This window comes from Gracilinanus agilis, chromosome 4, assembly GCF_016433145.1.
Source record: "Gracilinanus agilis isolate LMUSP501 chromosome 4, AgileGrace, whole genome shotgun sequence".
NCBI lineage: Eukaryota > Metazoa > Chordata > Mammalia > Didelphimorphia > Didelphidae > Gracilinanus > Gracilinanus agilis.
In genome coordinates, this window is record NC_058133.1 from 256,038,918 (window position 1) to 256,061,406 (window position 22,489).

Consider the following 22,489-nt stretch of genomic DNA (forward strand, 5'->3'; position numbering starts at 1 on the left):
AGGGAAGAGGGAGGTGGTAGGGGAGAGAGAACAAGACTTTTAAGACCTAATGTTTTTTGTTTTTTTTTAATGGAGACTCAAGCGACCGGATTGGTCGTTCTCCAGCTCAATTATTTTTTGTCTACGATCTCATTTCTTCCTCTCATTTTTTTGTTTCACAACGGGAAACGTTGATTTCTTGTTGTAATGCTGGTTTTGAAAATTCGACACTTACTATCCAATTTTTTTGCGACGTCAGCACCTCGGGCTCAGGGGGGGTTAAAATTTGGAGAAAAAATAAAACCAACCAGGACCCAAAGCTTAATTACTTGGGGGACCTCATTGGATCAAAAAGTCTTTTAAAAAATAAAGCCAACTCAGGATTCATTACCCACTCCACTTAAGGAGAGGGTCTTAGAAACAAAAACAAAAACAAAAACAAAAAACTGAGTGGATTCAAAAAGGAGACGATGGATGGGCAGATTTGGCGGGAGTTGGGAGTTGGAGTAAAGGTGGTTGATTATTTTTGATAGATTTTGTGGTGATGGTCCTTCAGCCACAGATTTGAGTCCCAAGAAGCTTGGGCTGGGAGAGGGGACGGGAAACAAGATAGGGTGATGGGGCAGAGAAGACACAAGTGGTTGGGTTGGTAGCTGCTGCTTCCCCCCCCCTCGAAGGATCCTTTAGATTTAGATGCTGTTACGGCTGCTTCTTTTTTCCTCGTGGCCGGGCCGTTTCCTCCGATTAAATTCGAACCTGGGAAGAGGAAATAAGGGAGGAAACGAAAACGTCATTATTACTGGCTACAATATTTTCTACGCCTCGTTTTCAACCTAACAGGCTTCCCCAGAAGCACCCTCCAGCCTCCAAAATCTAAGAAAGATTAAAATAAGCTCCATTGTCGCCCGCCGCCATTTCGCTACTCTACCACTACAGAGCCCCGCAACATACCAACCGACATATAACCCGTACTCACCTCTAAACGAACCCCAGAATGGCGGCGGCTCGCTCGGAAGACGCCTTTTATACAAGGGCACCGCCCCGCGCACACTAGCGCGCTCACGAGATACTGACACCTCGCGCCATTGTGCGCGAGGCGCAAGCTAATTGGTCAACCACATCAAGGATCCACAAGCTGATTGGCTGTCCTACCATAACCTACGCTCCGCCTATCCCTCAACTCACTCTTCCGCTTTCCACACCCAACCCTCGGCTCGCGACTAGGATTGCGACGATTGGTTGGGACCCGCCCTCTCTTCTTTCCCTGATCTTCTTCCTCCCCACCCTTTAGGCGTCAAGCCTTACGCTAGGTTGGCCCAACTGGCCTCGCGCATGCGCACTAGTCGCACCAGGGTCCAAAATCAACCGCAAAATTATTCAGAAGCACAAGATTCAGTAGTGGTTCTAGGATCCATAGCGAACTGGCTAAAGCAATTGTAATTTTGATAGCGAATTCTATTGTGACGCAGTTGAAATTGGTCGTCTTCGCTCCTACGCCCCTACTGGCGCATGCGCATCTAGTCACATCCCAGCATTGCGCGTTCGTCGCATTAGTCCCACCCAGCTTTCTTACGGACATGCGCAGTTTCTTCTGGTCCCCATTCCTCCCTTAGCCGTACGCCAAGATGGCATCCTCTCTCCTAACCCTGCTACTTAGGCGGCTCCCGGGCCTCACACCTATCGAAGGTGTCCGCTGGGTGCAGGTATCTATGCAGTTTCCTCTCTACCGCTCTTTTTCCCCTTCGCAGGATGCGGCCCTGGTTAAAGTTGGCTTCGGCTGCCTGTCTTCTCCTTCCCGCCCGGCCCGGAAGGAGCTTCCTTCTAGGGTCGGGAAAGGAAGGAGAAAGCTTACCGCTTTCCTGTCTAGATAGTTTTGGCTATACCACTACCTACTCTCTTGCGTCTTGCCCCCTGGACTTGGTGCGCATGCTGAGGGGTGCTACATAGTTCCTGAGAGTTGTCTCTTTCCTGAGTACTTTTTACATGTTCCCATGGCAACAGGCAACAAGGGGAATATGGGTGTGCTGCGTTGCCATGGTGGCCTAGCAGGAGCCCTTCTCTTTCCACGTGGCCGAAGCACCCCCCCACATACACACACTCTTTATCTTTGCAAGCACTGTTTTCATAATGTCGGGTAGTGAAGGAGAAAAAAAAGGTTTGACCAAGAAATTCCATTCTTATACTTAATGTAAGCTCTTAAGAACTCCTCGAATATTAACTAGCTCCTTCTATCCATTGATACACACATTGTATACAGGCCTAACTAGCTCCTTGAATAAACAACGTTTTAATTCTTGGATACCAGGAGCGGCCCTTGATGCTTCTGACATTTTAAATGGTGCTTATGATCAAGTTAACACTGATGTATTTATCTCTACTATGGATGTAGAGAGGATATGAGAGGCTTAACAAGCAGTTCCATCTTGTCCTGAAGGTCTCTTTCCAGTCAGACTACTATCCACAACCCTTCTAGAGAACTTTGGGATCCAAATATTACTTCCCCAGCTCCCTGCTGCCCAGGTATCTTGAACCCCATGGCATTACTACTCACCACTTTGAAGGTCCTTAGTTGGGGTTAAGGGGGAGGGCTGCTTCCCACAGTTGCTATTCCCTGAAATGGGGCAAGTTAGCATCAATGGTGAATTAGTTATGGTCATTATGGGGTTAATTACAGGGCTGAGGCCTTTGATCTCAGCGTTGGGACTCAAATTGTTCACTCTTCTGGAATGGGAAACTGATTTTTATAAAGCAGGATAGGACCAATGATTCAGAGACAAGAGTAGAGATGATGAACATATGTATATCACAAGTATTCTGTGATCTTAATGTAGCAACCTTTTCCTGGATACTTTATGCAACTCTTAGCAACTTAGGTATCCCTTTCCTTTAATTACCTGAAACAGCTACCCAGTTTATTCCCCCCCTGACATCATTTTCTTTTCTAGGAATATAGATTTCTTGTATCCTTAATGTTCTCTTCTTTCTGTTCAAATAGATGAGATAGGAATGATCTTTTAATAACTTAAAACTGCACTAAGACTTTTGGGACACCTCTCTCAGAATCTAATTTACCTATTTGTCATCTCACATTACTTCATCACCTTTGGGCCTTTTGCTAAGATCAAAGTGTACTTTCTGTACATTCTTCCTATACATCACTATATAAACTTTGACACCTTTACTGTACCTCAAGAATTCTTGAGGGACAGATAGGGAATGACGAACTAGATATTTAATTTCCCTCCTAAACCTTCCCCCTTACTCTCTTTTCATAGGCTACTCCTCGGGCACTGTGTACCAAAGCTCCCCCTGAGGAAGAATCTTCCACCCCAGTCTCTCCTTATCAGGATGCTCCCTGGGAATATCTGGAGACAGAAGGTACATATCATCATAAGGAAAATGGGAAGAAGGAAAGGAAAATGTAAAGACTAAGGGAAGGCAGAGTAACCAATTCAGAAGATTGTGATGGGTAGAACCTAAAGGGAAATGCTCTCTCTATCCAGTTATTCCTCTTCTCAACTTTTATGTGCACTATATTCTATACTTCTTACCTCAACTTTTTCACACATTATTCCTTGTACCTTTTTACATGTTGAATTTCTATATATCCTCTTCTATCTCTATTCTTCTCAAGTAGTGCCTCTTTCATATATAATGTTTTGGGATTTTGACATACTTATCATTTATATTGTATATTATAGTTAACAGTATTTGTTTCCTATAGAATTTAAGTTCTATGAATGCAAGAAAATGAGTGTTTTTGCTAAATTTTATGTCTCCCCCAGAATTTAACTCTATACCAAATGCTTAATAAATATTTTAGTAAGAATACAAAGGCGCCATCGCCAGGGAAAAATTATTAAAATAGAGCAAAAGTTGAAAATGGTCAGTATAAAAGAGAAGAGCAAAAAAAGTAGACTTAAAAAAAAGCTCTCTGGAAAAAATAGAGGGAAAGATTACCACCAAGTTAGATGTAAAAAATACTACTCAAGGGGGCATCTGGATGGTTTAGTACAGTTATGGTCATACTACAGCCAGATGCAGCCCCCTGAAATGCTCTATCCAGAGAAGGGACATTATTTCTAATCTGACGAATACAATGAGTAGGATACAATACAATGAAACTTCCAAAGAATTGCCTTAGAAACAGACTGACAGATGAGCATTTCCTTTCCTTTGGCCCCCCTCTTTAAAAAGTTTGCCCATCACTGGTTTAGTAGATTGAGAGCTAGGCCCAGAGACAGAAGGTCCTGGGTTCAAATGTGACCTCAGACACTTCCTGTGTGTTCCTGGGCAAGTCACTTGACCCCCATTGCCTAACCCTTACCACTCTTCTGCCTTCGAGCTAATACATAGTATTGATTCCAAGATGGAAGGAAAGGGTTATTTAAGGGGGGGGGGGGGAGGGAGAGAGAGAGAGACAGAGACAGAGACAGAGACAACTCAAGGATGTGGCAATTAAGGTCTTAAAGGATAGGGATTTCAACAGGTGAAGATTAGAAAGGAGAGAAAGCATGCAAAGGCATAGATATCTAGGACAATTTTGTAAGATGATATAGTTTGTATCTATGGGGTATGAACTTAGGTTATAAAGGTAAAGTGGAGCCCTAAAAAAAAAGTTCTAGTAATGATTATAGATAAGATGAGACATTTATAAAGTGTTTAGCATAGTAAGCACTTAATAAATTCTTATTCCTCTCTCCCCTTCTTTTCCTTTCTAGAATACATCTCTCGTTATGGCTCCCATCCAGTCTGGGCTGACTATCGACGCAACCACAAAGGTGGCATCCCACCACAGCGAACCCGAAGGACATGCATTGTGAGTAGAAGGGGGAAGGGAGTTGAGTCTCTGGCACAAAGATTCAGGGGTGACAAGGTGGGATTGAAAGGACCTTGAAAAGGCATGTGTGTTAATTCCTGAAATTTCTACCCATCTCTTATATCTCCTACAGAGAGGGAATAAAGTTTCTGGAAACCCTTGCCCCATCTGCCGGGATCAGAAGCTCCATGTGGATTTTAGAGTAAGGAACCTTCAAATCGACTCTTTACTCCTCTCAGGGACTAGAGTTATTTATACTATGTTAAATGGTTATATTTTTGCTATCCATCCACTCTACCTTTAATACCTTAAAATGACTGAGTGTTATCCCCTATTCTTCCAGTTTTTGAAAAGGAGGTGACTTTTGTTACTCCTCTCCTCTACCTTTGCACCTCAAAATGATTGAGGCTATAAATCTCAGAGAAGATACAACCCTGTATTGGCAGGGAAGGTTTTTTCATCTGGGAATTTTCTATATCAGTGAAATCACAGTTTCAGTCTCTATCCCAATCACCTACATTATCACCAATGTGTTCCCTTAGTGCCACCTTGTATAACAAAGAATTTAAAAAGAGGAACAGAATAGAGATTAGCAAAATTAACCAATGTTGAAAAAGTCTGACAATATTGGTGGTATTCTACACCCATAGTCCCAGGGATGCCTTCTCATGTGGTGTCTTAGGGGGTCAAACTTGATGGTGGCAGAGGAAGGTAAGAGTCTGGAAGAGGTGCTGATATTTTTAATCTTTAGTATAATATTACTAAAAACCTTCAACCTCTGACCCCAAGAATTTATAATAAAAAGTGGCATTCAAAACAGATGAATATCCAAATGTTAGAATGTTCATATTGCCCTCTCACACATATACTGTATATATTGGACTGCATAAGGAAGATGAATCTAGCAGTTCTGTGGAGGATTAGGATAAATGTGGAATTGGGGTGGTCAATGTCCCTGAATAAAAGACTTTGTGGAGGTAAGCATTCCTTCCAGGAAACTAGAAAAAGTAGGAAGGAACCAGATAATGACAGACTTTGAACACCAAAATGAGGATTTTATATTTGATTGTGTTAATAATATGGATCCACTGAAGTTTATTGGGGAGCTAGGTGCTGAAATGGAGAGAGATTTGAGGCAAAAAGACTGTTTAGAAGTCTATTGCAATAGTTCAAGCATGAAGTAATGAGGGTAGCCAGGGTAGTGAGTATCAGAGGAGAGAAAAGGGTCTATATGAGAGATATTACATATCAGAGTTTTAGAAGGATAGAATCCACAGGCCTTGACACCAGATTAGATATAGGACTGGGAGAGAATGAGGAGTTATGGATGGCACTTAAGTTATGGATTCAAAGAATGATGGTTCTCTTAACAGTAATAGAGAAGTTAAGAAGAGGAAAGTTTGTGGGTGTGGGGTAGGGTTGGCAGGGGGAGTGCACTGCAGAGATCCTGAGTTCAGTTTTAGACATAGTAAGTTTAAGATATCCAATTCCATTTGTCCAGTAGGAAGTTGAATATCAGGATAGAGGTTAAGACTGGATAAATAGATCTGAGAATCATCTGCATAGAGATGATTATTGAACCTGTTAGGAACTGATCAAGAAAATAGGATAGAGGAAGAAGAGAAGAGGACCCAGGACACAACCTTAGGGGGCTACTCAAGGGTTAGTGGCACAACCTGGATGAATATCCAGCAAAGAAGTCTTAAGAAGTAGTAGTTATAACTACTACAAATAGGAGGAGAACCAGGAAATAGTGTCATGAATACCTAAAGAGAAGAGACTATTAAGATCATTTCTCACGTAGTTGCACCACTTTAATACTTCTCCTACTTGTTTCTACTCTGCCCCAGGAAGCTCATTACTGGGATAACCTCAATATCCTGTAAGTTCTCATCAGCCATGGTATTCTTTATCTCAGGGGTCGGCCACGTATGGCTCTCGAGCCATATCTGGCTCTTTTGAGACCAGATATGGCTCTTTCTGCAGGAGCCATAAAGTCATTTTTTTTTTCAGGCACTGTTACAGGAGCGTGCACTGTGAGCACTGTACGGCTCTCACGAAATTACATTTTAAAAAATGTGGCGTTTATGGCTCTCACAGCCAAAAAGGTTGCTGACCCCTGCTTTTATCTCATCACTACTGTCTGCCTTTCTCATTAGAGGTTGGGGTCATGAATGCTGAGCCTCTATTTAAGGAGAGACCTCAGCTTTAATAATTTTTTACTGGCTGCACTACTTTGAGATTTCCCTGACTTCATCTCTCTCCTGACTTTCTAAGGGCCCAAGTACTTAATTTTTCCACATTTGTATTCTTGGTACTTGGCACTTAACAGGTGATTAGTACTTATTGAACTTAATTCCTAGTATCAGTTTGCAGAAGTCAAGAAGGGGGCAGCTGGGTAGCTCAGTGGATTGAGAACCAAGCCTAGAGATGGGAGGTCCTAGATTCAAATTTGACCTCAGACACTTTCCAGTTGTGTGACCCTGGGCAAGTCACTTAAGCCCCATTGCCTAGCCCTTACCACTCTTCTGCCTTGGAGCCAATCAAGACAGAAGGTAAGAGTTTTATTTTAAAAAAAAAATCAAGAACGATGTGGATTGAGAAAGGGCTATTAGATTAAATTCATTAAGATATTATTAATAACTTTAGAGAGAACAATTTCAGTTGAAAGATGAGGTAGGGAACCAGAATGTAGAGAGTTAAGAGAATGAGAGGAAAGGAAGTAGAAGCACCAATTGAAATAGCCTTCTCTAAGAGTTTAGCCATAAAAGGGAGGGGAGATATAGAATGATAGCTCTCAGAGATGGATGAATCAAGGGAAGAATTTTGAAGATGGGGAAGATATGGGCATATTTTTAGGCAGCAGGAAAACAACCAATAGATAAGGAAAGATTAAAGGGTAATGAAAGAGTAGGTATTAATAAAGAAGCATTCTGCTGATGAAGATGGGGTAGACTGGGATCATTTGTGCAGGGTGATGGGTTTGTCTTTGCAAAAAGAAAGGCTTCCTCTTCTAGTGAAGAAATGGAGATGAAGAAGGAAGAGATTGTGGGGAAGGCATTTTGAGCAATTGGAGGATGAGGGGAGAAGAAACTCCTGGCTAATGGCCTCAGTTTTTTAATCAAATATGAGCATAGGTTCTCAACAGAGAAGAGAGAATGGAGGATAGAGAGAGGAAGCCATAATAGGTTTTGAAGAGGGCCAAGTTAATATTATGTAATAATTTTGTAGTGGACCTAAGTTGTTAGCAGTTTTATGGTTTTTCTCTAGCTTTGTTTAGATGCATATAAGAGTGAAAAATTGAATAATGTGGGTAATCTGAAACTGGGGCAATAGAAAGGCAGGGGTAGAAGTATAAAAGGAAGGATGAAAGAGCAGCCATATTGGGAGTATTGTCTTTTAGGAATGAGGAAAACTTGTTAGGTTAATACTATCACAGAATCTCATAATTTTAGTGATTTTGGAGGTCATTTAATCCAACCCCTTCCTGAAACATGAGTTCACTCTTCCAACCATACCACTTAAAAGGTTTAATCTTCTCTCTTCTTATTCCTTCAGTCAGGGGACTCTAAAATGGATGAGGTAAGAATTTCAAAATTGTAGGATTTCCAGATGGGGTGTTTTGTCAGCATAAAAAGAGAAATGGAAACAAAAAAAAAACAAAACCAAAAAAAACCTTGATTAAAGCATTCTTCTCTTCCCCTCAACTGTCCAGTGATATTAAGGTAGAAAGATGGTTATTGGGACATTTTCTCCTTTCTTATTTTTAGGATTCTACAACATGCAAAGTGACTGGCTTTCATTACTAATACTGAACATTGTTTATTCCTTGTATGTTCTGGAGTATTAGCTAAACCAGTGGTTCCCAAACTTTTTTGGCCTACCGCCTCCTTTCCAGGAAAAATATTACTTAGCCCCCTGGAAATTAATTTTTAAAAAATTTTAATAGCAATTAATAGGAAAGATAAATGCTGCTGTGGCCATCACCGCCTCCCTGGATTGCTGCAGCACCCACCAGGAGGCGGTGGCACCCACTTTGGGAATCACTGAGCTAAACCATTATGTCAGGGAAAAATGAGGGACCTATTTGAATGAGCTAAAGAGGTTGCCAGGAGGGATTACATGAGACAAGTGTGGGAGCTTGAACTTGAAAGTTTTAAGGTCTAAGTATGGTTACCCTTCTTGCTAGGAACACTCCCAGCCCTAGAGGCCTAGGCCTGGAGACTTCCCCTAAATGAACATCACAGCTATTGGAGAGATAAATCATACAATACTCCTACAGAAAGCAGATAAACTATCAACTTAATTTTCAGTAAAGTGGGTATAAGTGACCTACTTAAGGTCACATGGCTAGGAAGTGGCAAAATCTGAACTGGCAGAATTCAGGCCTTTTAGAATTTTCAGTCCTTCCTTACTTGAGGGCAAAAACTATTTTCCCCCCTTTGTATTCCTAGTGCTTTGCTTAAATTAGGACCTTAATATTTCTTGATTAATTGATCATAAGTCTCATCTTTCTAGCCCATAGGAAGGGATAAAAAAATCTGGCAATAGTAATACAGTTGGGCCCTGTACCTAATGATTCCATATCCACTGTTCAGTTACCCTTGGGTAACCATGGGGTAAAAATAGATTTAAGTGAAGCAGGTTTGCATGAAGTTGTCAGCCTCACCCTCTTCTAGAGTCATTGAAGTCCAGGGGCAAGACAGAATTCAGGAGACCTGGTGATGGCTTGAGATTTGGTTACCACTTTCATGGTCATTGGAGCAAATTGACCTCATTCACCCATTCTGCTAGGGAAAGTCTTCACATGCCCCCAAGGTAGAAACCCCACTGATGCACCAATGGATTTGTGGGCCTGTTGGTTACCTTCAACCTGGTTTAGCCCATCTGCTGAGATGGATTTACCAAGGTGTGGCTGCTGTGCATTCTATAGCTTCTTGAAACCACAGGTGAAAGTTGAGTACCAGGTGGACACTAAAGGTGAGTGAGCAATGGGTTGATGGGGATATGATTGGGAATATAGACTCTAAACCAGTGGTTCCCAAACTTTTTTGGCCTACCGCCCCCTTTCCAGAAAAAAATATTACTTAGCCCCCTGGAAATTAATTTTTAAAAAATTTTAATAGCAATTAATAGGAAAGATAAATGCACCTGTGGCCATCACCACTTCCCCTGGATCGCTGTAGCACCCACCAGGGGGCGGTGGCGCCCACTTTGAGAATCACTGCTCTAAAGGATCACCTAGTACAAATATCAATAATATGGAAATAGGTCTTGATCAGTGACACAGGTAACACCCAGTGGAATTGTGTGTTGGCTAAGGGAGTGGGGTGGAAGGAGGAAAGGGAAAGAACATAAATCACGTAACCATGGAAGAATTTTCTTAATAATTAAAAAAAAATATATATATATATATATATAAAGGTGAGTGAGCAGCCCTGAAAAGGCCCTCATACCGGAAGTGCTAGTCCTCCCTGAATATTCCCATATACTCTTGAGAGAATACAGTACTGTGTAATGTGCAATGTTATTACTGTCTTTATTGTTGTAATCTTACTGTGTGTTTAATTTATCAAACTCGATTATATGTATGTACAAGAAAACCATGTTATATATAGGATCAGCAAGTGTTCACTTATATCTGAGGTTTCAGCCATCCTCTGAGGTAGGTCTGAAGTAGAAATGTATCCTCTACTAGTATATAGATCCTACTATATATAGAAAAAAGTTAAATTTGGCATAACCGTGTTTGGTATGGGTTTTGGGTACTAGGTTTATCAAAAGAAGGGTAGAGCACTGTTGTCTTAAAGTTAAGGAAAACTTTATGGATGAGCTGAATATGGGGAGAGGTTGGGGATTTTGGAATAGAATGTGGAAGGACATACCTATTTTGATATTCTTGCCTATTTTGATATTACTATAACCTCCATTTCCCTCCATTTCTTTATTTCTTTTCAGAATGTGAAGCTCTTGGAACAGTTTGTCTGTGCTCACACAGGTGTCATCTTCCATGCCCCATATACAGGTTAGATCCCAACCCGTTAGAGGGCGGTTCTTTCCTTATAGTTTCTCCTGAATCTACAGAAAACAATTCCCTTCCTTATTTAGATTCTCAGAGACTTATAAAAAGCATAGAACATATAGGCACCAGTCTTTAGAAAATGTCCAGTCCAGGGGCAGCTGGGTAGCTCAGTGGATTGAGAGTCAGGCCTAGAGAATGGAGGTCCTAGGTTCAAATCCGGCCTCAGACACTTCCCAGCTATGTGACCCTGGGCAAGTCACTTGACCCCCATTGCCCACCCTTGCCACTCTTCCACCTATGAACCAATACACAGAAGTTAAGGGTTAAAAGAAAAGAAAAGAAAATGACCAGTCCAGTAGCAAAGATACAAAGGTTACACATAAATGTGGATTGAGATGCATATGAACAAGGGCAAAATTTTGAGCAAACCCAACTTTGGAAAGTAGAACTATATCTAAAAAGTAAATGAAGGGACAATTGATTTCAAAAGGGTTAGGCATTTCACTTTGAATGATAGGATTTCTTTAAATTGTAAGGTTTCTTGAGCACTTAAATGAGTCTCAGTTCCTAAAATTGGATCCTACATATCTGTTACAGAAGACATGGCATTTAATACTTGAATTGTTCAAATAAGCTAATGTACTTAATCTGTACATTGAGAAGAATCTTTTTAAAGTCCTAGTCCACCACCACCCTATTCTATTCCCAGAGGTAAGATTATGCCAACATAAAATGATTACATCTCTTTTTTATTCCTTCATTTTTTCCTTTTACAAGGTGTCTGTATGAAGCAGCATAAAAAGCTGACAGAGGCTATCATGAAGGCCAGAGACCATGGTGAGTATTCAGAAGGGGACAAGGTGTTTTAGAAGCAGGCAGAGGACCTGGGCCTAAATGGATGAGTGTATGTGTGTGTATTCTGAGAGTCTGAGAAGAAGTGTAGATCTTTCTCTTCCCATTGTCTTTTCTATACAAGTTATATTTACCATTTCAGGGTCTCATTAAGGCCTCATCTCCTTATCCCTAAACTCCATCAGTTGACCTCCCTTCTCTCTCATCACTTTCATCTCAACCTTCCTTGCCTCATGATACCCCTATTTAATGCCTTCTGTAATTATACAGTGCCTTCTATTTCATTCTTTTCCCCATATTTTTCATCTCTCCAGGCTTACTCAACTACCATATCCCACTGGTACAGCCACGGGATACTGATTTCAGCAACTCCCATGGAGCTGTGGGCTGTACGCCAATGGCTCCTGCCCTAGCTGCAGGTACTGCCTGGTATCCATGGTACACATGGCAGCAGCCACCTGAGAGAGAGCTGGCCCGTCTTCGACGTTTGTATCAAGGCCACCTTAAGGAAGAGAGTGGACCCCCACCTGAGATGATGCCCATAGTTCCATCTCAAACCAATGTTCTCACTGAAGGATAGGAAACCACTAATATCCAGTAGAAAGAACTGATTTACTTTGGGATGCTCCAGTGCATAAGAGATGGATGTGAGAATGTCCTGAAGCCTGGACTAAACTGATCCTTGTCCCTAGTCTCTTTAGAAATGGCTAGGATATTGGTATGTGCTAGCCTAGGGGAGAAGGTAAATGAAGCTTGTCTGAATAAGTGTTTTGATTTACTTTTCTTTCTATTGCCCCTACCCACATTTTTTAAGTTACAGGGATAGGGATGTTCCTGACCCTTCATAATAAAAATTCTTTTGTTATTGATGTGTCTCTGACTTGTTTTTAGATTGTTGGCAGCACATTCTTATGCTTTTGCTATTCCTCCCAAAAATGAGTTAGGGAAGGAGGAGTAGGGAATGCTGTAGATATAAATGGAGTTATTTATGTATCATGATTTCTGAGTGAGTTGTGCATCCCTGGTTCTTCACGCTAATAAAATCATTGGTCCAGATCAAATCTTATCCTGAAACTGATTTCTTTAGTTAGGGACCGGATTTGGATCTCTAAGAAAAATTGTTTGGCTAGTTACCTTTTTTGGGGCACCCTGAGGCTGCTTAAATTGGTTACCCAGATATGGGGCTAGAAGGAAGATTTTTATTATGGAAGGGAGTGTTAACCACGAGGTTTCTTGGGCGAGAGGGGAGAAGGATCACTAGGTCACAGCAATTGGCTTTGTGGATATAACAGAACCTCCTGGAGAATTAAGACCGGACCAGGACCATTCCGGCCTGCCGCTGGGCTAGGAGAGAAAAAGAAGTGGGTGTAGGTGGGGCTAGGGCGGGTACCCACTCCAGCCCAACTTTGGCGAGAAGGCAAAAATCCGGAAGAGGCGGGGTTTTAAGTCGGAAGTACCGATCGGGGGCGTGCCCAACCGCACAATGGGCCATGGAGTTCCCGTTCGATGTGGACACCTTGTTCCCGGAGCCGATTACCGTACTGGACCAACACCTGCGTACTCCGGCCCGTCGAACCGGAACCACAACCTCGGCTCGGTGACCTCTCACCCCTCATCTGCCGATCACGCTCCTCCGTGCCTCACCCGTATTTGCCCCTACCTTTCCCTGTGAACCCCCACCTCAGGTCAAAGGTGTAGAATTAGGGCGAGGCGTGGTTCGGCGACCTTTCAACGCCTAGCCCATTATTTGGTCCCAGTTCCAAAGTGGAGTGAGCTTTTTCTCCTAACTGATGGGAATGCCCTCTGACCACACCTCTTCTATTACCCTGGACTGGTACAGGGGTTTTCAACCCTTTGGCATTAATCCTCCTCACAAGTTCCATCAGGGTATGGGATAGGGGAGGGCTGGGAGGGTGGGGAGGGCCGTCACTCACTTAGGTCTACGAGAAGGGTGCCAAATCAGGAGTGAAGGAGACTTAAGGCAGAGGTACCTGAGGGCGAAAACCTGGATCTGGAATTAAGGTTAGCTCCCCCTCCCCCAGGACCATTCCTTGGACATGTAGGCTGATTCAGTGACTTATGTTTCTCCTCTCTCTGCAGTGTTAATCTCCAGCAGCAAATTATGACTATTGTGGATGAACTGGGAAAGGCATCAGCCAAGGTACTGGGAAGAAATCAGGGTGACTGGAAGAGGACCAGTGGACCCTATCACAGGATAGCCTGAGGCTTTGAAGGGACCCAAGGGAGGGAAGGGAGATCTTAAGGACATACTTAGGTGATAGCTGGGTGCCTTAGTGGATTGAGAGGCAGGCCTAGAGAAGGGAGGTCCTAGGTTCAAATTTGGCCTCAGATACTTTCTAGCTGTGTGACCCTGGGCAAGTCACTTAACCCCCATTGCCTAGCCCTTTACCACTCTTTTGCCTTGGAACCAATACACAGCCTTAATTCCAAGACAGAAGATAGTTTTTTAAAAAAAGGGTTAAAAAAAAAAGTTATAAATTCTTCCACTTTACCAGGCGCAGCATCTTACTGGTCCCATCACCAGTGCTTCAAGAATGCAGAGTAACCGACATGTTATGTATGTGCTCAAGGACACCTCAGCCCGCCCGTGAGTGCTGGACTCCAGTATGCTGTCCTATTATGTCTCTTTTCTTTCTCTATACTGATACCTCGTAGCTACATAATCTTCCTTTTCCTTCTTTCCCTTTTCCCTCTTCTTTCTCTTTTTTTCCCTTTCCATGATAAGCTATGAGTTCTCCCACTCTCTCCCCTTCCCACAGGGCTGGAAAAGGAGCTATTATTGGCTTTCTGAAAGTTGGATATAAGAAACTATTTGTACTGGTGAGTTACAGGGCAGGATGCTTGGGTTTCCAAGTATGGTAGGGAATAGAGATGGGTGGGGATATGAAGCAGAGATGCCTAGGCCCCTATTCCTTCTCACTTTTCTCACCTCATATCAACCTCTACCATCAGGATGATCGTGGGGCTCATAATGAGGTAGAGCCACTTTGCATACTGGACTTTTATATCCATGAATCACTGCAACGCCACGGCCATGGGCTGAAACTTTTTCAGTATATGTTAGAGGTATGAGTAGCAACGAGTTTTTAATTTTAAAGTGCTTCCAAATCATATATTAAAGTCCCCTGTGCCATTGTCTCTGTCTCCAAGACCACCTGTCTTCTCCTGAACTCCCAAATGCTCCTGTGACCCCTAGCTCCCTAGAAATTTCTTCTCTCCAGTTCTGTACCATCTTCTGAACTTCCTTTTATCTTGTAGAAGGAAAGGGTTGAACCACACCAACTGGCTATTGATCGGCCCTCAGAGAAGCTGTTGCAATTCTTGAATAAACACTACAACCTGGAGACCACAGTACCACAGGTTAGAAACCCTGGGAAATGTGACTCTAAAACAGATAAGAATAAAGAACCACGTTTATTATTTGTTGGGGAAATTTCCTCATCTATATTAGATATAATCCATAGTCATCTCCAAGGCTCTTAGTCAGTCAATAAATGTTTATTAAGCTCCTCCTATGTGCTAGGCACTATGCTAAGCTTTCCCCACCATCAGAATGTCCTCCCACACAGCCCTCTCCTCCCAATGACATTTGAAAGCTCAATCTACTCCATTATGTCTTAATTATATCTATAATGCCTTAATTGTCTTTTCGTCATGTTTATCCATTATGTAAACTGTGATTGATCTTGTGCTGTTTAACTTGTCTTAAATTTATCATGCGTGATATCCTTTCTCATCATTATAATGATTACTTGAGAATAAGAATCTGAGTCCTCCATTATATACAGAGTACAAAGATCTTGTCTCCTAGATCTGAATTCAAACTGGCCTTGGGCCCTTACTAGCTTTGTGATCTTGTGCAAGTCACTTAACCAGGTTGCCTGTTTCCTCTACTGTAAATGGAGATCATAGCACCTACCACCCAAGATTGTTGCAAAGATCTGAAATAATATTTATAAAGTGCTTAGCATCATACCAGGCACCTAGTAAGCACTGTGTAAGTGCTAGCTATCATTATTTTTTCTTCTCCATAGTTTCTAATACAGGTTCTATAATAGGGAGTTCTCCATTTATGTTTTGGAGTGACTGAATAAATGACTTAATTTTTCCAATATGCAGGTGAACAACTTTGTGATCTTTGAAGGCTTTTTCGCCCACCAACACCGTGAGTCTCTCTTTCCCTTCCTACTCTCAGAGTTGGGGGTAGGGGGTAAGTGGTAGGTCCCCCTTGACTAAGGGAACCCCCACTTCCTTCCCCACAGGGCCCCCTGCTTCCTCCCTGAGGGCGACTCGATGCTCTCGTGCTGCCTTGGTCGATAACACACCCAATGGTAAATTTGAACTGTAGTTTAGAAGTTAAGCATCATTTAAGAGGCAGCTATATGGGATAGCTATTAGGAATGGGAGGAAAAAAGCTATTTAAGATTCCAGAAACCATTTAGATAATCACTCTTGATATCTGGGAATGTGACAAATTCTGTTTCAGGCATGATTTTTCATTAAACATTCTGTTTTGATTATTGATGTTATGTGGTACTTGAGGGCAATATTCTTTGAGCAGATTTCTTAGAAGCCTTTTAGATTTCTTTCAGGTATGAGGAGTCAACGATGTTATTTTCTTTTCCATCTTCATTTGGAATACATTTTTTTATTATAGGTTGATTTAAGGTGCCCTCAGAATTTGTGAAAATTAAAACAACTCTTACAATGAAGCAACTTGGCAGAGACTAGCTGGAAACCTTTTCCAGCCAGATTGCTCAGTTTTTCAGTTTTCTTTTTGACTGGCTCACACTTACCTCAGTGGATATGCGGTAGTGACAACTTTAGTTTCTAAGGCTTTCCCCTCTAGCTCTTTCGGGTCTGTAGGCTTCAGACTGTATAAGACAGTGAAAGTCAACAGAGCTGATGATCATGTCAACATCAGAAGCCAATAATATTCACAGAGGCATAAATTGTCAGCTGAAGAGGTAGTAAAGTCAATAAGAGATTCAAAGTGATTTGCGGCAAATAATGTGAGTTGACTTCCTTCAGGTGAGAGGGACAGAGAGAACATGCAGAGAGGTGAGGCCAATCTGTGGTCATTGGATTGTGACTTTCCTTTTCTCTCCTGCTCCCTTTTGTGTGTGCTCCTGGTCCTTTAATTTGTAGTCTTTGCTTCACATTAATCTTTCTCCTTAAATGGAACTTAAATCTCTTCCTCATCTGTTGCCAAATAGAGAGACTGTTCTCTTACCTCCCCAAACCCCTTCAGAATAACTCCTGATTAACTATGGACTTTGTCCATCTCATCTAGAGGGACCCAGGGTCCTCACTGCCCAGCCACGACCTTACTACTGCCCCAGATCCTCAAGGGTGCCTGACACCACCCTCTGACCAGTAAGAAGCTTCAACCCTCTGCTCCAGTGGCTATGACCTTCCTGCATCTTCCCAAATTCTCCTCTCCAATTTATCTCCCTTACTCCTTGCTTGGAATACTCCCTTCTATTGTCCCCAAACTGTTCCAGTATTGGTTATCCCTGTAAGTTTGTAGCTACTTCATGAAGCTGATTCTAGGGGTATAGGTTGACTCAACACCCTGATGTCCAAATAGGAATCAGGGAGTAGTTTAATTTTTTTTTTCCAGTGAAGGGAAGTGGGGAACTGTTGAAAAAAGTCTGTCCTTTAGTGTTCACTCTGCCTATATCCCCTCTCCCTCCAGCTCCAGCCAGAAAACTGCTCCCTAAGAAAGCAGAAGGAGAGATTAAACCATATTCTTCTAGTGATCGAGAATGTAAGAAGGGGCCAGGGTGAGGGCAAGGGCTGGGATGAGGAGTTAAAGACAAAAGAGGAATATCAGTTCCCATCAAGGTTCTGATAGTTCCCTGTCTCTTCAGCATTACATACTGTCTCTCTCTCTTTTCTCCATTTGGTTATCTTTCTTGCTATCTCCATCTTGTTTTCTTTCTCTGCTTATTCCTTAGTTTTGAAGGTGGCTGTAGAGCCTCCATGGCCCTTGAACAGGGCCCCCCGTCGTGCTACGGCCCCAGCCCGACCACCCCCACGGTCCAGCAGCCTGGGCAATTCTCCAGATCGGGGCCCCCTCCGTCCCTTTGTGCCAGAGCAAGAGCTGCTACGGTCTCTTCGACTTTGCCCCCCACACCCTACTGCCCGCCTCCTACTTGCAACTGACCCTGGAGGCAGCCCAGCCCAACGAAGGCGTACCAGGTAATGGGAAATTAGCATGGGAGTAGAATTGGAAAGATTTCAGACTGTCAAAGGAGATGTTAATATATTAGAATCAAAAGGGGGCAACCTGGAAACCTACAGAAGAGGGTGGAGAGTGTTGGTTATGTGTTGGCTATGACTTGGAGGAGAGAAAGAAGTAGAAAAGACATCATGGATTCTGCCAGGGTCAGTTTGGCCTTGGTGGGAAAAGAGAAGAGAAAGTAAAATATGCATTCTCAAAAGCAAACAGTTTTAAAATCATAAGAGTAGGGGGCAGCTGGGTGGCAGAGTGGTTTGAGAGCCTATCCCAGAGTTGGGAGGTCCTGGGTTCAAATCTGGCCTCACACACTTCCTAGTGATCCTGGGCAAGTCACTTACCCCCATTGCCTAGCCCTTACCACTCTTCTGCCTTAGAACCAATGCATAGTATTGAATCTAAGATGGAAGGTAAGGGTTTAAATATGTGTGTGTGTGTGTGTGTGTGTGTGTGTGTGTATGTGTGTATGTGTGTATGTGTGTGTGTATCACAAGAGTAAAGAGAAGTAAATAGTTTACTTGAGATTTATTTCTGTAGAAAAGCACTAAACAGTACATATTTTGGAATCCTGATTTATGAATCTGAGTCTTGACTTATGACATTGGGTAGAAAATGGCACCCATTCTACTCTTTTCCCCCTAACACAATAATGGTAATTGCCTATAGGTAGGGGAGGGGGTAGCTCTTTAATTTCTATCTTTGGCTGTTTCTTATCTCTGACTCTCCGTTTCTCTCTTCTCTCATTTCCTCTCCCTTCATCCTGTCTTCCATATCTTCCACAGTTCCCTTACCCGCCCTGAAAATAACAGATATTGACATTTATCCTTCCCCATTTAAGATCATCTGATTCCACCTACAATGGAGCCCTAAAACCTAGAATCAAGTCTCTTAACTCTTGCTAGTTTAATCCAGCAGCAGAATAACAAATATCCTATTCCCATCCCTATTTTATTATCCCAAGAGTAACCCCTTTTTCTTCTTTTCTAGTTGAATTCTGAACACTTTTCCTAACCAATAGATGGAGGCTCTACTAGATTAATTAATTCACTGCAACTTACCGAGGGTTCTGCCAGCCTCTAGAACAGGGGTTCCTAACCAACTGTTTCTGTGTCATGGAACCCTCTCTGGCAGTCTGGTGACATCTGTGAACCCCTTCTCAGAATTTTTTTTAATTACCCAAAATAAAATACATAGGATTACAATGGAAATCAATTATAATAAAATAATCAAGATATTTTTTAAAACCCACTTCACAGATACCAGGCCTGTACTCTAGAATAACCCAGCAGAACTAGCCTTCCTCTACCACATCCTTGAAGGTTCCTTGTCCCAGAAACAGATATAGTTGGCCTAGTTCCCCTATTTCCTGTGCATTGTTCACCAGATTTGGATCTCCCCTTGGATTAGTATTATTCCATTCCTTAAGCCTCCAAACTCCCTACCTTTCTCTATCCCCACCCCAAGGAATCATGCTCCTTTGTTGTGGTCCATTTTTTAGGTCCTTCAAAGGGAGCCACTCAGCATTGTAGAGCTCTTGAATCCCATAAGGTAGTGTGGAGAGAGGGAGTTGGGGTTCTAGGATATCAGGGCTTCTCAGTACGTATCTCTGTATAGGACCTGTTCTGAAACCTGGATTATACCCCTGTTGGGACTCCCACAGAGAAATCACCACCACTACCACTTTAACAGCATCCTCTGAGAGGATCTTTCTTGGGGTCACTTCTACTCATATGCAAAGATCTACCAGATCCTAATATTTCCTCTTCCATTTCTCCCACCTAACTAGTTAGCTGATGGTGTATGTCTGTTCTGTCAGATTGTCTTGAGATGAGTGTATATACCACTCATTTCCCAACCTGTGTCCTCTCCTCACCTAACCTGGTTATCCTCTAGCTTTCCTTTCTTCCCTTCTACTGAGCTAGGAGCCTGCTCCCTCTGTTCCCAGGCCTTCAGGGTATAATATGTACCCTAGAAGGGTAATATAACGCCCCCCCTTTCTTATATCCTCTGTGTGGTAGATTACAATGTGTCCCCAATCACTGGGGAGCAGGATCCTCCCCAGCTCTGGTGTTGTCTCAATAAAGTGTGGGTCCTTTTGTGTGTTTTCTAATAGACATTTTTCAATGGGAAAAAGAAAACAAAGATGTCTCAGCCTCATTTATTTTACCGCCTCTTGCCCTTGGGATTTTAGGATCTCTTCACCTGGAATCCTATTGTCACTGTCTCTGCTTCTCCCACCTTTAGGATCTGTAGATCTTCCATAGGGTGACTCCTGAGTTACCCTTTAAGTATCTAGGATTCTTTTCCCTTCCCTCCATCTTTGATATTCTTGGATGACATCTTTTCCCTCATGTAATCACTTGATGACTCTTCTGATAACCTCACCCCACATATACCATTAGTCATTTCCATGTCCAGGCTTGTCACCACACACTGACTCCTTGGATATCTTTCATATATCTGTGATTTGGGAATCTCCTAGTCTTCTATCCACAATCCTATGATGGTTTCTGTATGCCACAGACCTCCCCCTCATTTAGCACTCTTTTCCCCCTTGCCTTTCTCCATTCCAAGCTGTCCTATGTTTAACCCTTTTCAAGTGCCCTTTTCATTTCAACATTCCCATAAGTATACTCTAAGGAGTAACAACCTAAAACTCTTCCACAAGCTCAGATGTGATCACTGCTAGCTTTTCCCTTCTTTTGTTTTCCCTTTTCTTCCTTTCTATGCCTGCTCTCTGTTTCCATTTTTCCATCTTCCAGCCCCTTTTCTGTTACCTCCCCCATAGCCCATTTCTTCTACAGGGAAGGAACCCCAGGATTGGTGGCCCAGAATTGCAGCTACAGTCGATATGGGGAGCCATCCTCAGCTCCCAAAACAGGTATGTACGAGGCATTATGGAAAAGCTTGGTCTAGGAATCAAGAGACCTGTTTTTCAGACTGTCATATGATTTTCTGCAAGTCTCGTGGTAACCGTGGAATGAGCACTAGATTTAAAATCAAAGGATCCCTACTGCTGTCATTATATGTTCTCTAATAAGTTTCCTTTAGATGAGTCATTTCCCTAGGCCCAAGTTTCCTCACCTATAAAATGAGGGACTTAGATTACTTGGCTTTTAAGGCCCTTCTAGTTCTGAATCACTGCTCTTACTATTGTTGCAGTCCAGAATCTGGAGATCTTCCACTGGTGAATCCCTAGAATCCACGGGTATTACCTTACAGGATTTATAAAGCCCCTTTATAAGCTCTTAACATTCTTTTTTATCCTCACCCCACAGTCCTAAGCCGTATACATCATACCCATTCCCTTTCTCTTGCCCTTTCATCACATGAACACACACACACATACGCACACACCCTGTTTCTACAGGCAACCAAGAACAGAGGAAGAGGGGACAGGAAACAGAGAGTAGGTGAGGTCTGACTTGCATCCTCACACCATCCCTGAATATGTACCTCCTTGTCTCCTTCTCCCACCTTCTGACTTTCTGAGCTTTGTCCTGAATCTCACATAACATAATATAGGCAGCTCTCTTCTCACTGCCCCACCTAACATTTCTTGTCTTCTAAATAATCCCTTAATTCTTAATGTATCCAAGGATTCACCCCTCCAATTCCTCACATGACTATCCCCATAATACTTTCATCTCCTCTCCATCCCACCTTAACAGGTGTACCAACAGGGGGCAGCAGGTTGTGTCAGGGAAGCCAGATGGGGAGGGGCCTGGGTCCTCCACTTCTCCACAGGCCCAGCAACCCCCCGTTCCATTCTGGAGACTGGGGGAGCCCATGGTCAACGCAAAGTTCATTCGATACCTGTACGAGAACCGAAACACCAGGCCATGGTGACCAGGAACCCCCGGCTCATCCTTCCAGGGCTAAGCTCCAAGACTGGAAATACCCCCATGGAGAAATACAGAGCCCCAGCCTCGGGAACGTTGGTTGGTTGGTTGGTTGGTTGGTTGGTTGGTTGGTTGGAGCTGGACACTTTCTTTTCCCATTCACTTGTCTTATCTGCCTAAATTGCCTTTTATTTTTAAACAGAGCACTTTATTTTTCATATTAAAGGCTGGTGGTCAGGAGCCTGGATTTCAGTGTGATGTGTTGGGAAGATTCGTTCTGGGGTCTGGAGGTGGTTCAGGCTCTGGCCTTATATACCCCGAGTGACTTTAGGCAGGTCATTTTCACTTCCTTAACCTTAGTGTTCTCACCTGTAAAGCAAATGGGAAGCAAAATGAGCCTGAGGCCCCTTCTACGTTTATGTGGTCCAGCATCTCTGTTCCTAGGCCCACCTTTGACATTGTCTACTCTTTATTTCCTCTTCATATTGACATTTTTGCTCGCTTTTCACTGCGGTTCCAGTGCTGTGGTTCGCAGTGGGTGTTCCTACATGCGCTTTTTCCCCATACGAGCCCCACCTGCCCCCGTTTGCCTTTTGCGCAAGCGCTGTGGGGTGCAACCTTGCAAGCCCCACTTTTTTTCCCCCCTGCAAAGCGCAGGCGCTCTTCCCGTAGTCTTAGCCCGCTACCTCTGGAGTTTGTAGTGCGCAGGCGCC

At 42.9% G+C, this 22,489-nt stretch overlaps 2 protein-coding genes across 4 annotated transcripts; both read left to right on the forward strand.

Moving 5' to 3' along the window:
* The first annotated feature begins 1,566 nt into the window (after nt 1-1,566).
* MRPS18B (mitochondrial ribosomal protein S18B) lies at nt 1,567-12,526 on the forward strand. 2 transcript variants are annotated; one of them, XM_044673750.1, is made up of 8 exons: nt 1,567-1,682; nt 3,255-3,357; nt 4,701-4,798; nt 4,932-5,000; nt 8,357-8,380; nt 10,757-10,823; nt 11,598-11,657; nt 11,987-12,526. In XM_044673750.1, exons 1-8 carry the CDS (start codon nt 1,605-1,607, stop codon nt 12,250-12,252), a joined length of 765 nt encoding a protein of 254 aa, XP_044529685.1. In that variant the 5' UTR covers nt 1,567-1,604; the 3' UTR covers nt 12,253-12,526. The 2 variants fall into 2 exon arrangements, with proteins under 2 accessions (XP_044529685.1, XP_044529686.1); XM_044673751.1 differs by lacking the exon at nt 8,357-8,380.
* Nucleotides 12,527-13,162: 636 nt separating this feature from the next.
* ATAT1 (alpha tubulin acetyltransferase 1) lies at nt 13,163-22,004 on the forward strand. Of its 2 annotated transcripts, XM_044673770.1 has the most exons (13): nt 13,163-13,269; nt 13,773-13,833; nt 14,189-14,280; nt 14,453-14,513; nt 14,646-14,759; nt 14,952-15,053; nt 15,813-15,858; nt 15,956-16,024; nt 17,392-17,463; nt 17,654-17,897; nt 20,739-20,815; nt 21,305-21,347; nt 21,606-21,863. In XM_044673770.1, the coding sequence occupies exons 1-13, from the start codon at nt 13,163-13,165 to the stop codon at nt 21,781-21,783; spliced, it is 1,266 nt and encodes a 421-aa protein (XP_044529705.1). In that variant the 3' UTR covers nt 21,784-21,863. The 2 variants fall into 2 exon arrangements, with proteins under 2 accessions (XP_044529705.1, XP_044529706.1); XM_044673771.1 differs by lacking the exons at nt 13,163-13,269; nt 13,773-13,833; nt 14,189-14,280; nt 21,305-21,347 and having other exon boundaries at nt 14,473-14,759; nt 21,606-22,004.
* The last annotated feature ends 485 nt before the right edge of the window (nt 22,005-22,489 follow it).